This window comes from Aquarana catesbeiana, linkage group LG01 (genome assembly GCF_042186555.1).
Source record: "Aquarana catesbeiana isolate 2022-GZ linkage group LG01, ASM4218655v1, whole genome shotgun sequence".
Classification (NCBI taxonomy): domain Eukaryota; kingdom Metazoa; phylum Chordata; class Amphibia; order Anura; family Ranidae; genus Aquarana; species Aquarana catesbeiana.
Genome location: NC_133324.1, coordinates 573,493,870 through 573,512,692, shown reverse-complemented (window position 1 = coordinate 573,512,692; position 18,823 = coordinate 573,493,870). Strand labels below are relative to the sequence as shown.

At 40.6% G+C, this 18,823-nt stretch overlaps 2 protein-coding genes across 9 annotated transcripts in view; one reads left to right on the top strand and one right to left on the bottom strand.

Annotated features, from left to right (window-relative positions):
• Positions 1-18,823, top strand: part of IDUA (alpha-L-iduronidase) — a 244,971-nt gene that overhangs the window by 27,701 nt on the left and 198,447 nt on the right. The window lies entirely within an intron of this gene.
• Positions 695-18,823, bottom strand: part of SLC26A1 (solute carrier family 26 member 1) — a 98,653-nt gene continuing 80,524 nt past the window's right edge. For all 5 annotated transcript variants that reach the window (XM_073597546.1, XM_073597556.1, XM_073597564.1 and 2 more), the window contains 2 exons: positions 17,622-18,265; positions 695-3,918 (listed from right to left, as the gene is read on the bottom strand). In XM_073597546.1, the coding sequence (XP_073453647.1) occupies positions 2,395-3,918; positions 17,622-18,239 (2,142 nt within the window). In that variant the 5' untranslated portion in view covers positions 18,240-18,265 and the 3' untranslated portion in view covers positions 695-2,394. The remainder of the gene's footprint in view (positions 3,919-17,621; positions 18,266-18,823) is intronic.

The window sequence follows — 18,823 nt, the reverse complement described above, 5'->3', positions numbered from 1 at the left end:
AGTGTTTTTATTGTTTTATATGTCCTGCACTAGAGAGATTTCCTGTTCTCATAATAATAATAGAGACCCAAACAACAATAAAAACCCGATAAATGTTATTATGCATTCACTGCATTAAGTTAAAAAAATGCTCTACTGCTTGTTCTGCCCACCCCCATGCCTAAACACTTATCTGACTTTTGTCATTGCTCCAGCACCGCTCCCTTCACTTCCTGGTCTCACATTAGACACATAGGCTTGCTGGTGATGTGTGTTGTCAATGGATGCACACAGCCCAGATCAGGAGCACATGTACAGTGGTGCCTCCTTAGCACCTGGCTTGCTAAGGAGGCACCAGGAGAATCTAACAGCGTTGGTGGGGGACTGCCCGAAGAGGAGAAAAACCCTCTTTTTTTACTTTAACAAAATGTACCTACTTGTATGTCTGTGTCTTCTCTAGTTTAAGCAGAAGCATGTACTTGCTAGGAGTTCATGTTCCTTTGAATTGGATGCATTGAAAGGCAGTGGAAGAAAGTTTTGCATGCTGTGTTTTTGTAAGTGTGACCTACATTCTGTAAGTCAAAATTTAGTTCAAAGTGGCTTTTCACAGACAGTATAAAATACATCCAAAAGGTACATAACACTTGCATGCAGTAAAAAGGAACTGCATGCCCAAACAAATCTAAGAAGAGGGTCAGTAAAAAAATACACATGATTAAATCTGTGCGTACATTTTATTCACAGTATAAATGAATCTCCTTGTACAAAAATAAATGTACAAAATTCTGTGGTAAATAATTTAAAGGAATCTTTAAAAGAATATCTATTAACTTTTTCTGTATTCAGATACATTAAACTCAATTCACAAAAGAATAAAGATCTTTATTTTCAGCCATGTGACTGAAATTTCCTAATTTCATTGGACTCAGCTGAAGATAACTGTCACTTTTTTTTTTTTTTAATGAAGGGACCTTGTACTAGTGTGTTCGCAAACAATTGCAGTTGGTAGCATGATCCAGATATAAACCTACTAGAATTTAATAAATGTAATTCAGTACCAGGATACAGGATATTTGCCCTGACCAGTGGTCTGCTTAAAGCAGACCTAAACCCATTACCTAAAATGTAATGTTAGCTATAGCATGTTGGTGTAATCCCAAAAGTTGTTTTTTCAGTCTTTTTAAACCTTAAGATTTGATTAAATTATTACCTGGTAATCTTGCCCTGTAGGTCCTTGTATGGACACTTCCTGTTATAGTGTGACAACTGCCTCTCCATTGTGCCTCTGCACTTTAAATCAGTACACATCTTGGCTAGATTTATATATTATTTTAATACTCTTGCAATAATGTATTTCTTATACATGGTGCACTTTTAAAATGATCTTTTTTATCTGCTCAAAAAAAAGAAACTACTAAATATTGCACTAATTTTGTTGTACAGCATCTTTAAAAATATCTCTTTATTTACAGCACTTTAATGACAAATTGTCAGTAACTTTTGGAAGAACATTACATGCCAAAATCTAAATAAACAGAAAGTGCTAGATTAGTTTACTTCTAGTATTTTACATATTGTTGTAACACACCTTTTTGTAGAGTTTAGTGTAACACAATTGGAGAACAACTTTAAAGTAGAACCCCAGCCACATTTTACTTTAATTATGGAAAGAGTGAGAAAAGATTAGGAATATTTTTTCATTTTTTTTCCTCCCTGTCCCTGTCACAGGATTTTTCCCTTACTTTCTTTCCTATCCTAGTGACCAAGCAAGAAGGAAGTGGACTGTACCAAGTAGTGGCATATACAAACATAAAAACCTGAAAGGGGGTTCCAATCTTTCCCTGCTCTACACATAAAAAGGCTTTAAAGGCTCCCTGTGTCTTTAATGGAGAGATTCTATTTACTTTCTAAATACATAGAAACTAAAAGGAAATCTGTTATTAACATAATTAAGCTTTACAGGTGAGGTCAGCACAGTGTATGTAAGTATACCTTCAAAAGATGACTACATACACTTACCTTTACAGTGCCTCCCTTTGGTGAAAAGCCAGTACTTTACTACTCAGTGCAATCTGGACCAGTCAAATACCTGAGCAGTGAAGCAGTGGCTTTAAAAAAAAGACAGTTGGGAAGATAAGTTTAGCAGGCTTCTTTTCAAAGGTATGTTTTACATTCAAATTACCCTGTGCTGATGGGTCATTTTAAAATGAATGGGTTGTTTTACCTTTATATGACAGGAACACAGTGACAGCTAGCAGAGACCTAAGGCTTTCCAAGTCCCTCTTTGCCCAAGAAAGGCTTCCTGTGGGGAGCCCCTGCTAATTTTTTGAGACAGAGCTGTTTTGAGCTGTCTCACTGTCAATACTTTTAAGTCGATACTTTGACTCCAAAGTGGTTAGAAAAGTTTTTCAGCTTTTAAACAGTGGAATCTGTTATAGTCAGCTCTTTCTCGCTTGCAAACTGAACAGCATCATGCATGCTGTGAAAGAGCATTCTACGAATGTCCTTGTTTTGTTTCCCAAAGTAACTTCCTCTGCTAAGGGCATCGATAACAGAAGTGTTGCAGCAAGCCAGTAGAACATCGATCTGTACTTCTTTGTAATCCTTCAGCAATCCCTTTAAGGCATTGAGGCCAGATGTGTCTAAAAAACTTATTGAGGAGCAATCAAGAATAATTGTTTTCAAGTCACTATTGTGATTTACAAGCTGTATATGAATATCATTGCCGTCGCTGTTATCCATGCTTTTTTCATCTTGTACCTGTTTTCGTTTCTTATGCTTCTTTTCTATTTTCTTCCTTCTGATTATTTCAAGACCAGGATCCATGCCAGCCATTTTGTACACAGACCGGAGAAAGTAGCCTTTGTTTGCATAGTAGAGGGGAGCTTCAAATCTGAATATTTTAATTCTGGGTATGGGTGAAAGGTTCTCGTATTTATTTCCATCTTCATAAAAGACAGTGTCCTTTATCTGGCTGAGCATGGCTGTATGTGGTATCTGAGTGCGCACGATAACAGATAACATTGAAAAGATCAATCCTACCATGAGGCCCATTTCTGTACTGATCAGAGCTGAAGCAGCCACGGTGACAATCCAGATAACTCCATCTGTTTTGCTTAGCTTCCATAGAGCTGGTAAATCTCTAAATTTTCTGAGGGCACCACGTAAGCTGACAATTATTATACAGGCCAAGACACACTTTTGTAGTGAGTAAAATAATGGGGCAAAGAAAAGCAAAACCAATAGAACCACAATGGCACTAACAACACTGGAAACTTGTGTTTTGCATCCTGTTGAAGTCTTAACAAGTGTCTTAGCAAGAGCTGCACTGGTGGCAAAGCAGTGGAAAAATGATGGGATTATATTGCAGAAGCCAATGGCAAACATCTCCTGGTTAGCTTCCACTGTATACGCATACTTCTTGGCAAACATTTCAGACAGAGATATTGTGAACGCAAAACTAACAACTGCAAGAGGAATAGCATCCACTGCTATTTTGCTCACTAGACTTAATTCAGGTACTTTTGGTGGTATAAATCCGGTTGGGATTACGCCTGAAACACTAGAACCATAGAGTTCATTGAGATTGCAGTAGTGTGACACAAGTGTGGCAACTACAATGACAACTAGTTCAGTTGGCAGGGGGATCTTTATTTTGTCTTTGTAACGATCCCCAAGCTCTTTGGCAGCCACTAATGCTGCTATACATATGGCACTTGTGATCACATCGCAAAAATTAGCATGGTGAATATTTTTAAATATGTTAATCCATGTTATTACTAACATCCCTATACCTGGACTGCGTGGGATTTTTATTCCAAGGAGATATTTTACTTGTGCTGTTAAAATTGTCAGTGAGGCACCTGTTGCAAATCCATCCAACATAGATTCTGACAAGTATATGGAAAGAAAACCCAATCGAAATATTCCCATGAGGAGCTGTAAAAATAAAACCAGATGGATGTTACATACAAACTTGCTAGATCTTAATATATATATCATGACACAGTTTGTTCACCATTTGTAATGGCTTATTTGATTATATAAGTAGGGAGTGTATCTGAGACTCATTTGAAGGGTTACTATAACTGTTTTTGGTCATCTTTAAAATGTGGATTTTTTTTAACCAATATTTTATATTTTTTTATTATATTTTTAATGTATTTGTATGAGAACTTTGTTTCACAGTAAACATTTATTATGAGCATCCATGACACTCTGTTTTCAGTGCATTATTGTTGGCAGTATGTGTCACAGACTAAAACAGATGTCCAGTCTCTGCTGGAAGAGGGGGAGGGGGTGTACCCCTCTTTTAAATGATTGAACTTTAATTCTGTAATCTGAAGCAACTAATACTTGCATAGCAGCCTCATATTGGATGAAGAATGAAACTTGCTCAAAAACCTTAAGCCTGCAATACTCACATTTAATGCAGAACTTTTCCCCACAGAAATTATTTAACCACAAGATGTACTAGGTCTTCCAGGTAGAATGACTCCCTGTATCATGGGCCTCTCGCCAATAGGGGAGTTACAACAGCATGCTTCACTGACAGTGTACTAATGCATAGAATGTCAGCTCTGCTCCCTGTATTATGGGGGTCCACCCACCACTGGGTGAGGGCTGAAGAACAGCAAAATTGATATGGGTAGGGATTCCGGGGGAGAAGAAAAGGTGACTGGGGTGCTTGAAAGTTTAGGATTCAGGATAGTTGGAAGAAGCTTTTTTTTAACCCTCAGAAGCCATTTAAAACCCATTGATCCCTTCAAGCTGAATTCCAGCCTTACCTTCAATCTTCCACAGTTATATAGGAGCCTCTACTGTACTGAAAAACCTAGCCTTAAAGTAGACCTCCAGGCTAGAACTAAGCTTAAAACTGCCCCCCTCTTCCAACACCTATACTAACTACCCTGTATAATGAAGATGCTTATACTTGCCTATTCTCAGGGTGTTCCAGTCCAGTCATATGATCCGGCTACCAGCGGCCAGCTTCAGGAGAGAGGTAGAGACAGCAGACCAAGGATGCCCAATAAAAAGCCTATGGGTGACATCAGTGCCCAAACATTCCATCCGTTGTCAGCGCTCTCTCTTCTACACAGAAGCTGGTCACTGGGGAGATCACATGACAGGACTGGAGAGCTGTGAGAAATCCGTAAGTTTACAGATCTTCCTCCTTCAGGTAGTTACTATAGGAGTTAGAAAGTGGGCATAATACATTTTTAAAATAGTTCTTCACCCAAAAGAACTCCACCAAAAGAGGAAGTTTCGCTTTAATGTCTCCTCACCCCACTCCTCTTTGACATTTCACATTTTTTTTTTTTTGGGGGGGAGCAGGTACCTGGTTTTGGTAGGTACCCACTCCTACTTCTGAGCAGAAGTTATAATTTCCCCCTCCCTCCCTGAATTCTTCTGGGACATATCACAGGCCCTAAAAGACTGTGGGACCATTTAAAATGTGCAGCATGGCTCACACATGCGCAGTGGCACCCGGCTGCCCATAGTTAACATGCCAACACTGAGGCATACCATATCACTAATTACATGCAGCACTAAAGAAAGTACTTTATGGTGCTGCTTTGGTGTAATTATTTTCTATTAGGACCTGTTAAAATTCCAGTTGTGCTGTGGCCCATGGTTTGGATATGCACAAATGTCAATAAAGCTAAAAAAGCTTAAACTTGTGTTAAATGTTAAACTAATGGATGCAAATTAACTGCTGGGATTTTAGTAGTATTACTAATTATGTAGAATTGTGTAAAATATTATTTCCATTTATTTGTAGAAATATTGTGTATGATCTGTCTTGTTGTTAGGAGTAGCAATTCACCCAATTTACCCTTGCATAAAGTGGCACTTGCAACACAGCAGAGAAATGAAACCAGGGCTTTGAGGAAAAGGAACAGTTTCTTGTTTTTCACACTCTTGTCCAAACTTTTCATTTGTGGCCAGGATGATGGTTCCACCAACTTTTTGAGATGGGAACGAGGGACACCTGTTAGCAAAAGTATGTAGGCATAGGACACACCCCCTGCCATGCCCACTTAAAGGAGAATTATACAAAAAAAAATGATTAGTTAAACCCATAAGTGCCTTTTTTTAACCACTACTATTCCTTTATACTGGCTTTTGAAATTTACAAATTCAGCAATTTAGAAATTTGGATGAAAGGTTTAGCACTGAGAAATACTTTGTGAAAGATAAATAGAGCATTTTATATACAGCTATATAGATCAGACCAAGATGAGGGACAAATTAGAGGGAAAGAGGGACAGAAGAACTTTATTACAAATCAGGGACAGTCCCTTGAAATCAGGGACAATTGGAAGCTATGGAGTATTAACTGTCATAGAAAAGCTGTGCATCGCTTCTGACATGAATAATGTGTCACTCGTGTTGGATTCAGCAGCAGCCTGGTACACTAATAATCTATGCCAGAAAACCAAGCTTGATATCACATGAAAAAGTGCCTGCTCAGCAGTTGTAGTGTATTATATTTACAGTCTGTGATTGGCTAGCATAACTGATATCTTCCCTCAGTTGAATTCAGATGAATGATGCTGTTTTATCCACAATCTGTAAAAAAATACATTTCATTTTTATTCACGATCATAAAAAGTAGTAAAAAACTTCCACAAAGTGAGGTTAATGGGTTTTATTTTGAGCTGTTACCTTCTAGTCCTCTGACTTATTTTTAAATCAATCTAAGCTCATGTATTTTTCATGTCTAACACCTTTATTGCGCTTCCATTGATTTTTGTTGCTTTAGACGTCACACTTGACCTTAATGCAGTTTGTTGTTAGAAACAAGGAGAGGGAGATGTCGAAACAAAGATGATATGGAGATGATACCCTTAATGTCTCAGGAATTGGGGAAAAGATCACTCTCTCTCACCGGAAGGGGGAGTGTGGCCTGAGCATGAGGGAGTGAGGGGCCGTGTAATGCAGTAGAGCGCGCTTGCAGGAGAACGTGAGCGGTTAGACCAAGAGACGCCGTGAACTCATGCCGGGACGAGGTAAAGGTACTGGGGCAACAGATACACCTAGTCACTCGCCTATTACAAGGTACCTCACAGCGAAGAGAGAGGCTGTTATGCCAGCAGAGGCCAGCGCTATATCACAGCGAGCGGTACGGGCCTCTCAAAGGCATCTAGCGGTGATGAAGGAGTCAGCCACCACAAGCAGATCCATGAGTAACACTCGAATGGAACTGACAGAATCAGTGGAAGTACGCTCTCCTATTTGTCCGCAGACCGTAACCACCGCTGAGGCTCAGGTATGCCCACTAAACATAGGGGTGTTGACTACACAGGAATGTGGTAGTAAGCCAGACATTAGACAGCTTATACGGGCTCTCCCGACTAAAGAAGACATACAAGCCCTGATAAGTGACTTGAAAGCGACTGTGAGGGAGGAAATGAGTGAAGTGTGCTCTAAGGTAGAACTAATGGATAAGAGACTGCTTAGCTGTGAGACACTTCAGTCTACGGCTGACACCCGTATTGATCTGCTCGAGAGAAAGTTAGAGATACAGCACCAAAAATTGATAGCATTACAACTGCACGCTGAAGATTCTGAGAATAGAAGCAGAAGAAATAATGTGCGTATCAAAGGGATCTCAGAAGTCATAAAGACACCTGACCTAAGAAAGACAGCAATTGCTATTTTTAATAAATATCTGGAGAACCCCCCAGACGCATACATTGAGCTGGACCTAGTGCATAGGAGCCCGGCAGGGTACATTCCAGAACAGGGGGCACCTAGGGATGTTTTATGCTGTGTGCATTTCTTCAAAATAAAAGATGACATAATGAGAGCAGCATGGCAGAAAGGGGCAATGGAATTTGAGGATCAGGAGGTACAGGTCTTCCCCGACCTTTGCTGGCAGACGAAGGCGAGACGACAGTTATTGAGGCCGTTACTGGAACAAATACGAGCAAAGGGAGCTACATATAGATGGGGCTACCCGCTATCCCTAATTATAAAAAGAGAGGAACGGGTCTTCAACCTATTTGTTCCAGAACAACTGCCAAACTTATTCACGTTCCTGGGTTCAGAAGTAGTCGAGGTTCCTGACTGGGTCGATATTCCAATTGAGACTATGGGGGGATATAACCAACAGCAGAAGTGGCAGAGAAGAAGGAACTGAGAGGAAAATGTAGAATAACGGTGGTTTGGGTTCTAAGAATTGTTTTTTTTTAAAATCAGGGACTGCTGGAAAGGTATCTCTTGTCTGGACTGTTATATATTTTTTTTTTTCCCCCAGATTTTTCCCCCCTCTCCCCTCCCTTTTTTTCTTTTTTAAAATCCTCCCTAAGTCTGGGCCCTCATGAGGGGCGGAGAAAACTCCTGACAAAGGGACGTGAGTTGCTGTTATTATGGGTCCCCTCTACTTGTTGATTTTATGCTATCTCTCTCCCTATCTCTTTTTGTGGATTGGAGAGGGTTTCTGTGTTTTTTGTTCTTTTGTTTTTTTTTTCTCCCCCCGCTGGGTGGGGGTGGGGTGGGTAGGGAACCAAATGTGTTCTTTTTTTCCTTTTTTTTTCTTTTTTCTTTTTTTAGAGGTTTGAGTGCACTTCGGGTATGTTTTAGGATGGATATGTGCTGCACCTGGGGGGTGGGTTGGGTGGATTGAGGATGGGGGGGGGAGAAGGGAGGGGGGGGGAGGTATGTGGGGGTCTTATTAAATTTTTTGTCTCTCTTTTTTTTTTCCAAATAAAGGTGGAGTGCTAGGGGCAGGGAAGCGGTGGGGGTATCGGGGTGTTTTTTTTGTTTTTGTTTTTTGTTTTTGTTTTTTTGTTTTTCACAATACACTTAACGCATTAAAGGTATTAAAACATACCAATATAGACACCAATATATTAACTGTATGACACGGTGATAACTACATTAATTTTTTTTTTTTTTATATAATCACTGATTGATTTGTTTGGTGAAAAGTGTTTTGGGGATGTTTAGTGAATAGGGCCAAGTATGGAGTATGACACTATTTATTTTTTTTTTATATACCGTATATAGTTCTACTTTTTTTTTTTCCCCTCCTTCACTTTATCCTTTTTCTCCTGTGTCTCTCTCCCCTCTTTCTTTTTACACTGTTTTTTTTTTTTTTTTTTGGTGAGAATATCTTTTGTAGAAATTGAATAGGGACAGGGTGGCTCACGGAATGGGGTGGGGGGGGGTATTATGGGATTACAGTAGTGCACTGAGGGAGGGGGGGTTATTAGGAATATTAAGGTAAATGGGGTACACATAGGGGGGGTGGGGGGGTAGGAGAAGGGAGAGTGAGAAGGGTAGAGTAATCTATAAAAGGGTAGAGGGTAGAGATGAATCGGATTAGGTCTGGAGGGTATGTAAATGTAAATGTATATATAAATGTAAAAGGATGCTGTACCCATTGTAGAGTGATATATGGTGTTGCTTAGGATACAGGATATAGAATATACCTCTGATTTACAATTTGAAATGCGGTGCTATCTCTTTTTGTTTATTTATTTGTAATCTTGTGCGTGCCGCTGCTGATAGGCCTGCGCCGAACTCCCCGTGCTCGGGGACATCCCCCACAATAAGCGTCTCTCCTTCGGGTGGAGGTAAAGTCGGAGGCGTTTCTCCCTTTTTTAAAATTTTTTTCTTCCCTGAAGGGGCTAGTTAACGGCACCGAGGAGTCGCGCCGGATGGCCTATCTCTTTGAGTAGGACAAGGGAACTGGGGTTTTTTTTTTCTTTTTTTAGTTTTTTGGGCTCCCCCTCCTGTAGCTCCCAGACGATCAGAAGACATGACCAGAATAAAGTTTACCTCATATAATGTTAAGGTACTAAACATCCCGGAGAAACAGATTAGGCTGCTTGCTGAACTGAGAAGGTTAAAGACGCAAATTGCCATTCTGCAGGAAACACACTTTAGAAGGGACAGAATACCAAGGCTGGTAAACCATAAATTCTCTACTGTATACCATAGTGCATCCTTGACCTCTAAATCAAATGGGGTTTCTATCATTGTGTCAAAACAGACTCCATGGAAGGAGACTAAAGTAATTACAGATGAGGAGGGCCGTCTTTTAATTGTAAAGGGATTACTAGGACTGCAAAAGGTTACATTAGTGAATATGTATCTCTCAAATGTAAACCAGGTTGGTTGCCTGGAGACCTGTCTCCAAATGGTGCATCAGCACAAGGAGGGTATTTTGATGATAGGGGGTGATTTAAATTTGGCCTTGGACCCTTCTATAGATGCGTCCAGGGGAGCCTCCCACCTGTCATTCATAAAACTACGAAGAGTAAAAAAATTATTAAGTGATCTGCAGGTGGTAGATACATGGAGGACACTACATGTCCAAGATAGAGATTATACATTCTTCTTGGCAAAACATAAATCATATACTCGAATCGATTATATTTTGGTCTCACAGACAGGAAAAACATCATTGGTGAGTGCTGATAAAGGCTCATTCACCCTGTCTGACCATGCCCCGACCAACTGTGTATTGGATCTAGGAGAAGGAGATCGTCATGAGTGGCAATGGAGGATCAATGAGACCCTGTTAAAGGACAAGGATTATGAACAAAAATTAAATCAGGAACTGGATTCCTTTTTTCTAATAAATGATATGGAGGAAGTTACCCCATTCTGTTTATGGGAAACACATAAAAGCGTGATGAGAGGGGTCTTTATATCTTTAGGGGCGCATAGGAAAAAGAAGCTTAACGAACAGATTGATGTACTACTTAAAAGAATTCGGGAAGTGGAGCTGATACATAAAAAATCTCAGACACAAGAAATAGAGGAGAAATTAAGTGGCTTACGGGAGGATTTAAACTCATTGCTCATTGAACAGGCAAAAGCTAAGCTGAAACTGGGAAGACGGACACTCTATGAATTTGGGAACAAACCGAGCAGGATGTTGGCAAAGGCCCTTAAGGATACCACTACACAGAGGTACATGTTAGGTATTAAAACACAGAAGGATGTGTTGGTTAGTTCCTCACAGGAAATGGCATAGATTTTTAAGGAGTACTACGAGGGTCTTTACCAATTGGAAGGACAATTATCTCCAGAGACGAGTAAGAGTAAATGGGAGTCGGCAAGGGAATATTTACAAACCTCAGGAATGCCGAAGGTGACAGAGGAGATAGCACGAGTGCTAGACGTACCAATTACAGTAGAAGAATTTAAGAGAGCATTAAACCTTTTAAAATTGGGGAAAGCATCGGGCCCAGACAGGTACACCCTGGCATACTACAGATATTTTGCGGAGAAATTGGCTCCGAGATTCATAGCTGCCTTTAACTCATTGCGCGAGGGACAGTAGATACCTACTGAGACATTGTTGGCACATATAGCAGTAATCCTGAAGGAGGGTAAGGACCCATCTCAGTGTTCCAGCTACCGGCCAATAGCTTTGTTAAATGCGGATTTAAAAATTTTCTCAAAGATCCTAGCGACCAGACTTGAGGAACACATCCCCTCACTGATACACCCAGACCAAGTGGGGTTTACTGCTGGGAGGAAGGGAAGGGAAAATACGTAGAGAGTAATAAACGCCATCTACATTACACAGAGTCAACAGAAACCCCTAACACTGTTTTCAGCTGATGCTGAAAAAGCATTTGATAGAGTTGATTGGATATTCCTTAGGGCTACATTGCAACATATCGGTTTGGGGGATGGAATGCTGAGATGGTTTTCAAATCTATACTCTGTCCCGAGTGCGAGGGTTAGGGTAAACGATAGACTCTCTGATTCATTCTGTATTCGAAATGGAACGCGCCAGGGTTGTCCATTGTCGCCCATTATTTTTATTCTCACTTTGGAGCCTTTCCTAAGGAAGATACGAGCCAACCCCAATATTAGAGGTATAAATACAGAAAAAGAGGAGCATAAGTTAGCAGCATATGCGGACGATCTGATTTTCTTCATAACCTCTCCAATAATATCCCTCCCATCTCTCTTAATGGAGATACGTCAATATGGGGGGATAGCAAATTATAAGGTGAATTATACCAAATCAGAGGTTATGGGGATGGGAATGAAGGCACCCTTATTGCAACCGATAAAGATGCAATTTAACTTTAGATGGACAGAATCCCATATAAGCTACTTGGGAACTAAAATACCGAAGAAACTTAGCAGGATATTTGAATTAAATTATGTCCCGATGCTAAGACGAATTAAACTAGACTTACAGAGATGGGATAGAGAGACCTTTACATGGTTTGGAAGGACAAATATCATAAAGATGAACGTCATGCCTAGGCTTCTTTACTTGCTGCAAACCGTGCCAATAAAGATTCCCCCAAGCTTTCTGAAGGACCTTAGATCAAGGTTTTTGAAGTTTATCTGGGCTGGGAAGCCAGTAATGCCGCGTACACACGTGCGGACTTTACGGCAGACTTTGCCCGACGGACGGGATTTGGTCGGACAATTCGATCTTGTGTGGGCTCCAGCGGACTTTGTTTTCTCAAAAGTTGGACGAACTTAGATTTGAAACATGTTTTAAATTAATCCGTTGAAATAGAGTCCGGTCGAAAAGTCCGCCGTCTGTATGCTAGTTCGACGGACAAAAAGCCACGCTAGGGCAGCTATTGGCTACTGGCTATGAACTTCCTTGTTTTAGTCCGGTCGTACGTCATCACGTACGAATTCGACGGACTTTGGTGGATTGTGTGTAGGCAAGTCCGTTCATTCAGAAAGTCCGTCGTAAAGTACGTCGAAAAGTCCGCCGGGCAAAGTCTGCCGTAAAGTCCGCTCGTGTGTACGCGGCATAAGAGTACGGAGATCCATCCTAGTGCTCCCAAAAGAAAAAGGAGGCATTGGCTTTCCAGACCCAGTGAGATACCAGGAAGCCTCACAGTTAGCCAGAGTAATGGAATGGTGCGCCTCTGAGAGGAAACCATATGTACAATTAGAACAAGCGATGGTTAATATTCCCTTGGAGGGATTGGCGTGGATAGCAAGACCGGATATACCAACAATAGTGAAAAAACATCCACTGGCAAGTGCAACTCTTCGTACAATTAACACAATCTTTAAAAAGACAAATCTGTCTCCATCTCCGAGTCCCATGACCCCGGTGCTGGGTACACCAGACTTTCAGCCTGGCATAACAGAGGTCATAAAACGAATGGGGAAAAACAGGACCATACATTTCTCAAGGGGTAACTGTTTGATGACAAGAGGTGAGATAGAAGGAGAAGTAATACCAGACTTGGACTTCTTCAGGGCGATGCAGTTAGGAGCATACATCCGCTCGAAAATAAAAATTTACCCAGAGATACGGGGACTATCGGGCTTTGAACAGAGATGTTTAGATGGAGAGAGTATGAGGCATTCCCTATTATATATCTACGAAGTATTAACGAGCCTGGAAGCACCCCAAGATCTTAATTTTATTCAAGCCTGGGAGAGGGAAATGGGGATATTGTTCTCCCAAAGACAGAAGGATAAAATTTGAAAATCTATCCATAAAACATCAGTCGCAAGCAGGTATCAGGAGGGAGGATATAAAATCCTCACCAGATGGTATAGAACACCATCCGTGCTACATAAAATATTCCCACAGGTTCCAAATGTATGTTGGCGCTGTGGGAAGTCAGAGGGCACGATGTTGCACATTTTTTGGGAATGTGAGAAGATCAGGGAAATTTGGGAAATGGTCGAGGAAACGGTTAAGGATATTACAGGTGTGTCTCTTGGAGAAAATCCGGCAGCATTCTTACTAAATGATGTCCCCATGGTGGAAAAATATAAAAACTCCCTGCTTAAACACCTTCTCACGGCAGCGAGGGCCTGTATTCCGGCATTGTGGAAAAGTATAGTCCCGCCGTCTAGAGTACAGTGGTGGGCTAGAATGACAGAAATCCAACAAATGGAGAATCTGACTTTGATGTTGAAAGAACCTGATGAAAAAAACTGGAAGATATGGGCTCCCTACCTAGTTTTTAGAAGTGGAGAACATGAGAGGTAGGTCATGTGCGATCGGATGGGAAGGGGAGAGGATGCACCCTCCCTTCTTTTTTTTTTTTTTTTCTCTGTTTGTTGGGGCTTTAGAGGGTGGGGGTAGGGGATAAGGTTAGGAAAAGAGAAAAGGAAATTATATGTGCTTATTGAGTAGATAAGACTGAGCTGTATTGATTATGAAATGAATAATGTTGTTATAATTTGGAAATATGGGGATGTGACAAGTTGTAAGAGAAGATATGAAGAATATGTTGAAAGCTCTTTGTGGATTGTAACATATAATATGCAAAAATAAAGAAATTATAAAGGAATTGGAGGGACTAGATATACCAGTTAAAAATGTCTTGAATTTATCTTAAGTCATATTGTCCTCTGATCAGGTGTCTTTACTATCCAAAGGTTTAGCTTTTGCTCCTACCTTTCTTTTTGATGTTTTCTCCACCCTGCTAGATGTGAATAGATTTGTATGTATTATAATATTAGGAAAACCTTTATCTGGAGGTTTTCTGGAAATTATACTTCAGATTATACATCAGCTGAGGCTGGCCAGGATTCCCCAGGTCTCTGAGCAGGAGATTTAAGTGGTTGTAAACCCCAGTCATGAATTTTGAACTAAGCACATACTAAGTACAACAGCTGCATTCAGGTGTGAATAGGGCTAATTGATTGGTGTGCCCTGTGGAGATCGACATTTTACTAGTGCAGAAAAATGCAGGTTTCTGCGACAGTGTAAATGAGTCCTAATAGATGTAATGGGGTGGAGGTAGTGATTTAACATGTGAAGGAGAGAAAAGACCATCATAATACCTGAATACTAGGGATAGGCGAAGTGTTCAGCCCGAGCATAAGTTCGGGCCAAAATTTGGTTGTTTGGATGTTTGGCGAACAATGAACATTATGCAGTGTATGCGGCAAATTCGAAAGCAGCGGAACACAGTTAAAGTCTATGGAACACTAACATGAAAAACCAAAAGTGCTAATTTTAAAGGCTTATATGCAAGTTATTGTCATAAAAAGTGTTTGAGGACCCGGGTCCTGCCCCAGGGGACATGTATCAATGCAAAAAAAAAGTTTTAAAAACAGACATTTTTTCAAGAGAAGTGATTTTAATAATACTTAAAGTGAAACAATAAAAATGAAATATTCCTTTACATATCGTGCCTGGGGGGTGTCTATAGTATGCCTGTAAAGTGGCGCAGTTTTCCCGTGTTTAGAACAGTACCAAAGCAAATTACATTTCTAAAGGAAAAAAGTCATTTAAAACTGATTGCGGCTGTAATGCATTGTCGGGTCCCGGCAATATAGATAAAACCTAAACAAACAATATTCCCTAGAGAATTGCATGCATTCGAAGAGCTATGTCTGGGAAGGGACCCGATTCGACTATCTCTTTCTACTTCTTACAAATACCTTCTGGAACTTCGTGCCTGTTCTGACCCCTCCTTCCTTGTTAAATGGCAAAGGGAGCTAGGGGTGACTTTCACCGGCCCACAAAAGGAGTGTATAATTTTTTCTTTGCACATAAATCTTCCCTGTGCAGCAGATACCAAGAATCCACATACAAGATAATGACACATTGGTAAAGAACTCCATCGGTCCTTGCCAAGTTGTTTCCTCAACAAAGCGAACGATGTTGGAGATGTGGTTCGTCTGAAGGCACTCTCTTACACATTTTCTGGGAGTGTCCTGAGCTTTGCACTTTTTGGCAAGTTGCGCTATACTACACGGCAGTCCGGATGACTAGAGTAGTGGACAGGTGTAGACACCAGACTCTTAAACTATGGGTCATGTTGGAGCAGGAAGCGGCGGGTGCACCACTTAAAAGGCTGCCATGGGCAGGTAAACAATACGTATCTCACCTTACCAGTCACCCACTAATAGTCCCTGTCTTAGCCAAAATTTTAGTTTTTTTTTTTAATGGCTTCATTGGAGAGCTTCCCCTCCCCTATGATGCCAATAATAGGTCATCCGAGATTTCTACCCGGACTTGCTGATCCCTACTTCAACTCATTATCACCTCAAGGCTCAAAGCGCACCTCTCAACTCTTGGGTGCCAAGGGCTGGCTTGTGACGAGGATTTTTGTTCCCCAGTTTGTCCACTTATTTGTGCCAATGGAGGTATAGGTAAAGATTATGAGACCTTCCTGTTAGTTCAGGGGTCCCTCTAACAAGGTGAGCGGTTTGACTGGCAAGAGGGGGAGCACGGATTTAAGAGCACTGTGGATTTGCATGAAGCACTCTGCACCACCGTTGATACATATGGTTTTTCTATTTATGGACATTTTAAATATTGATTGAGATTTATAGCGCTGCACTATTTTTGTATTGTACCACGTGAAAGGATTTATATATTTGCCTTGTTCAGCAGCTTTGCTTTATTTGAGGGTTTTTGCGCTGACTGTTCGTTTTTTGAATAGGTAAAGATTGCAAAAAATGTGACAACTGGAGTGCCCTCCATTTACTGTGCTTGCCTATGAATGATAAGGGGCTTTGTTAGTGTGTTCTGCCCATTTCACAAGCCACCGATGTAGAGGGGACTTATGTAAGTGGGCTGTACTCTGATTTTGGTTTAAAAGTGGCATAGGAGGTGTGCAATAGCTATCACAGACAACCAGTAGTTAAAAGGTAGAAAAAGAGGGACCCCCTAGGAGTGGGACTTTATAGGCACTACCACGTAGACAAAAAGTAGAAAAATAAAAAATATTTATTAAAGTATCATAAATAAAAAAAGTACATATATAAAACACATAACCATGGATGCAAGAGATTGTACAATAATTGATGCAAAACAAAATGATACAACTTCCTTAACCCAACGACGTTTCAGAGATGAATTGTTGTCTTGTCTCCTTCATCAGGGGTTTTCACAGGGAGTACAGTATCTATGAAATTTAAATGCAAAGCTGACTGCTTTGCATTTAAATTTTATACATACTAAAATCCCTAGGGGGTCCCTCTTTTTCTATGTTACAATTGGGATGTGGCACACCCCTCTGAGTGGTTCCCATCAGTAACCTTTTTTCGTAGCTAAAAGGTAGATCACTTGCCACCTGTGTTAAAGGAGCCTGATGTTAGGGGTGCAAAATATTGGGTAAAATTAAAATTTCACTGGAAAGGGGAGTACCAGCAGGTGAAGGGGGGGGGGGGGGGGTTTATAACTGTTATATAGGGCCCTGCGATACGTAGCCAACATACTTTTTTTTTCCCAAAGAAGTTCTCAATTCTGAACTGATCTTCATGATATTGGATATTTTTTGGAACCATAATATGACTGCTCTCAAGCTCAGATATCCTTATAGTCAAGGTTAGGGCTTGCACCTTGCACTCTTATGTTTGAGAAATATAGAAGTTAATTTCTGAGGAGAGGGAAGGGCAGGGAGTAAATAGGGAGCTTTCAGTGCTTGGTTATCAGGAAGGATGTATTGCAGTTTGAACAGGTATTCTAACGTGTCCAAATGCTCATTTACCCCTGACAGCAGAGTAGCCAGCAGTATCTGCAGGCATCCTCAGGCATTGGATATCTGCCTCCTATGCATGATTACTTTAACGTTTGCTCATTACATATTTGAAGCAGTTGTAGACTTTTGTCTGGAACCAAAATGTAAATTTTGTACTTTTCAAGCATAAAAACTTAGTGTTTACCATTGTACCTATATGCATAAATTTGTATATTTAAACTTGTATAACCTTACCTGATAGATCCCCGCCATGAAAGTTAGTACAGCTGCCACACTAATAGCGTAACACTCCTTTCCGCATTCAATGTCCATTAGGCCCAAACTAATGTTGACTGATGTTTTGTTAATGATGTCACTGCCGTTTATGCCTTCCATTCTATATACAGCATCATCATCCAGGTCAAATCCTGCCAGCTGTACTTCTCGGTCCACAACTTGGCCAACCATTAGGCTAAGCAAGCTAAAAATGCCCACAGACACGTGTCTAGAAGTCCCCATTAAGAAGTATATCAAATTGGCAAAGAATGATGTGTATAAGCTGTATATTGGTTTCAGACCTGCTAACAGGGAATATGCTATGGCTTGAGGCACTAAGATAATGCCAATTATAAGCCCTGACATCACATCTCCCCATGTGTTTTCTTTGAAGTTGTATTTTGGAAGCCATCGAAATACAGGGAGAAAACCTGTGAATGTCTTTTTGGCCCCTTTAGCGGAACAGGTACATTTCTTTCTTAGCTTTGCTTTCAGACTCTTCCCAATATTCACACTTTTATCAACCTTCCTTTCCAGTTGTATATGAACATGTTGTGAGTGTTCATCTAGATGGTTTCCTTCAGTTTCGTCTTTCATGTTTATTTTGCTTGGATCGTCGGGTTCTGAAAATATAAGTCAAATAGTTTATAACATTTCAAGCTTAAACAAATACTCCTGTCACAAGTACTTTGTATTCACTTATCTATATCTGTGTCTACTTCTGCATCCAGCGCGCATGCTTGACTGCCAACGCTAGGAACACTCTCTCATCATTACAAGATATGTAAGTCAATGTCCAGTTAATCAGAGGAAAGCAGCATGATTCCTTAAAAGCGAGTAATTGTGTACCAAGCCATTCTTGATGTTAGTAGGTGGTGGGCTCTTGGCAGGAGTCTGAAATACCAGCCAGATTTACCTTTTTAAGCCTTGGCTTTGGCAGGTAGAACATAGGGATTACTGCTAGCGGCTTTAGCTTCAGGCAGTAAGTGCATGTGAAAAAAAACAATAGGCTGGTTGTACTCAAGTTAATTGATGGATCGACTTGGGTACAATCAACCAGCCCATAGATGGATCAAATCTCCCTGCTGAACTGGCTGAATTCAAATCTATGTATGAGTGGCTATAGGGTGTCTCTAACCTGAATGGAGCAGCAACCGAGACACTTTGGAAAGCAGCATTGG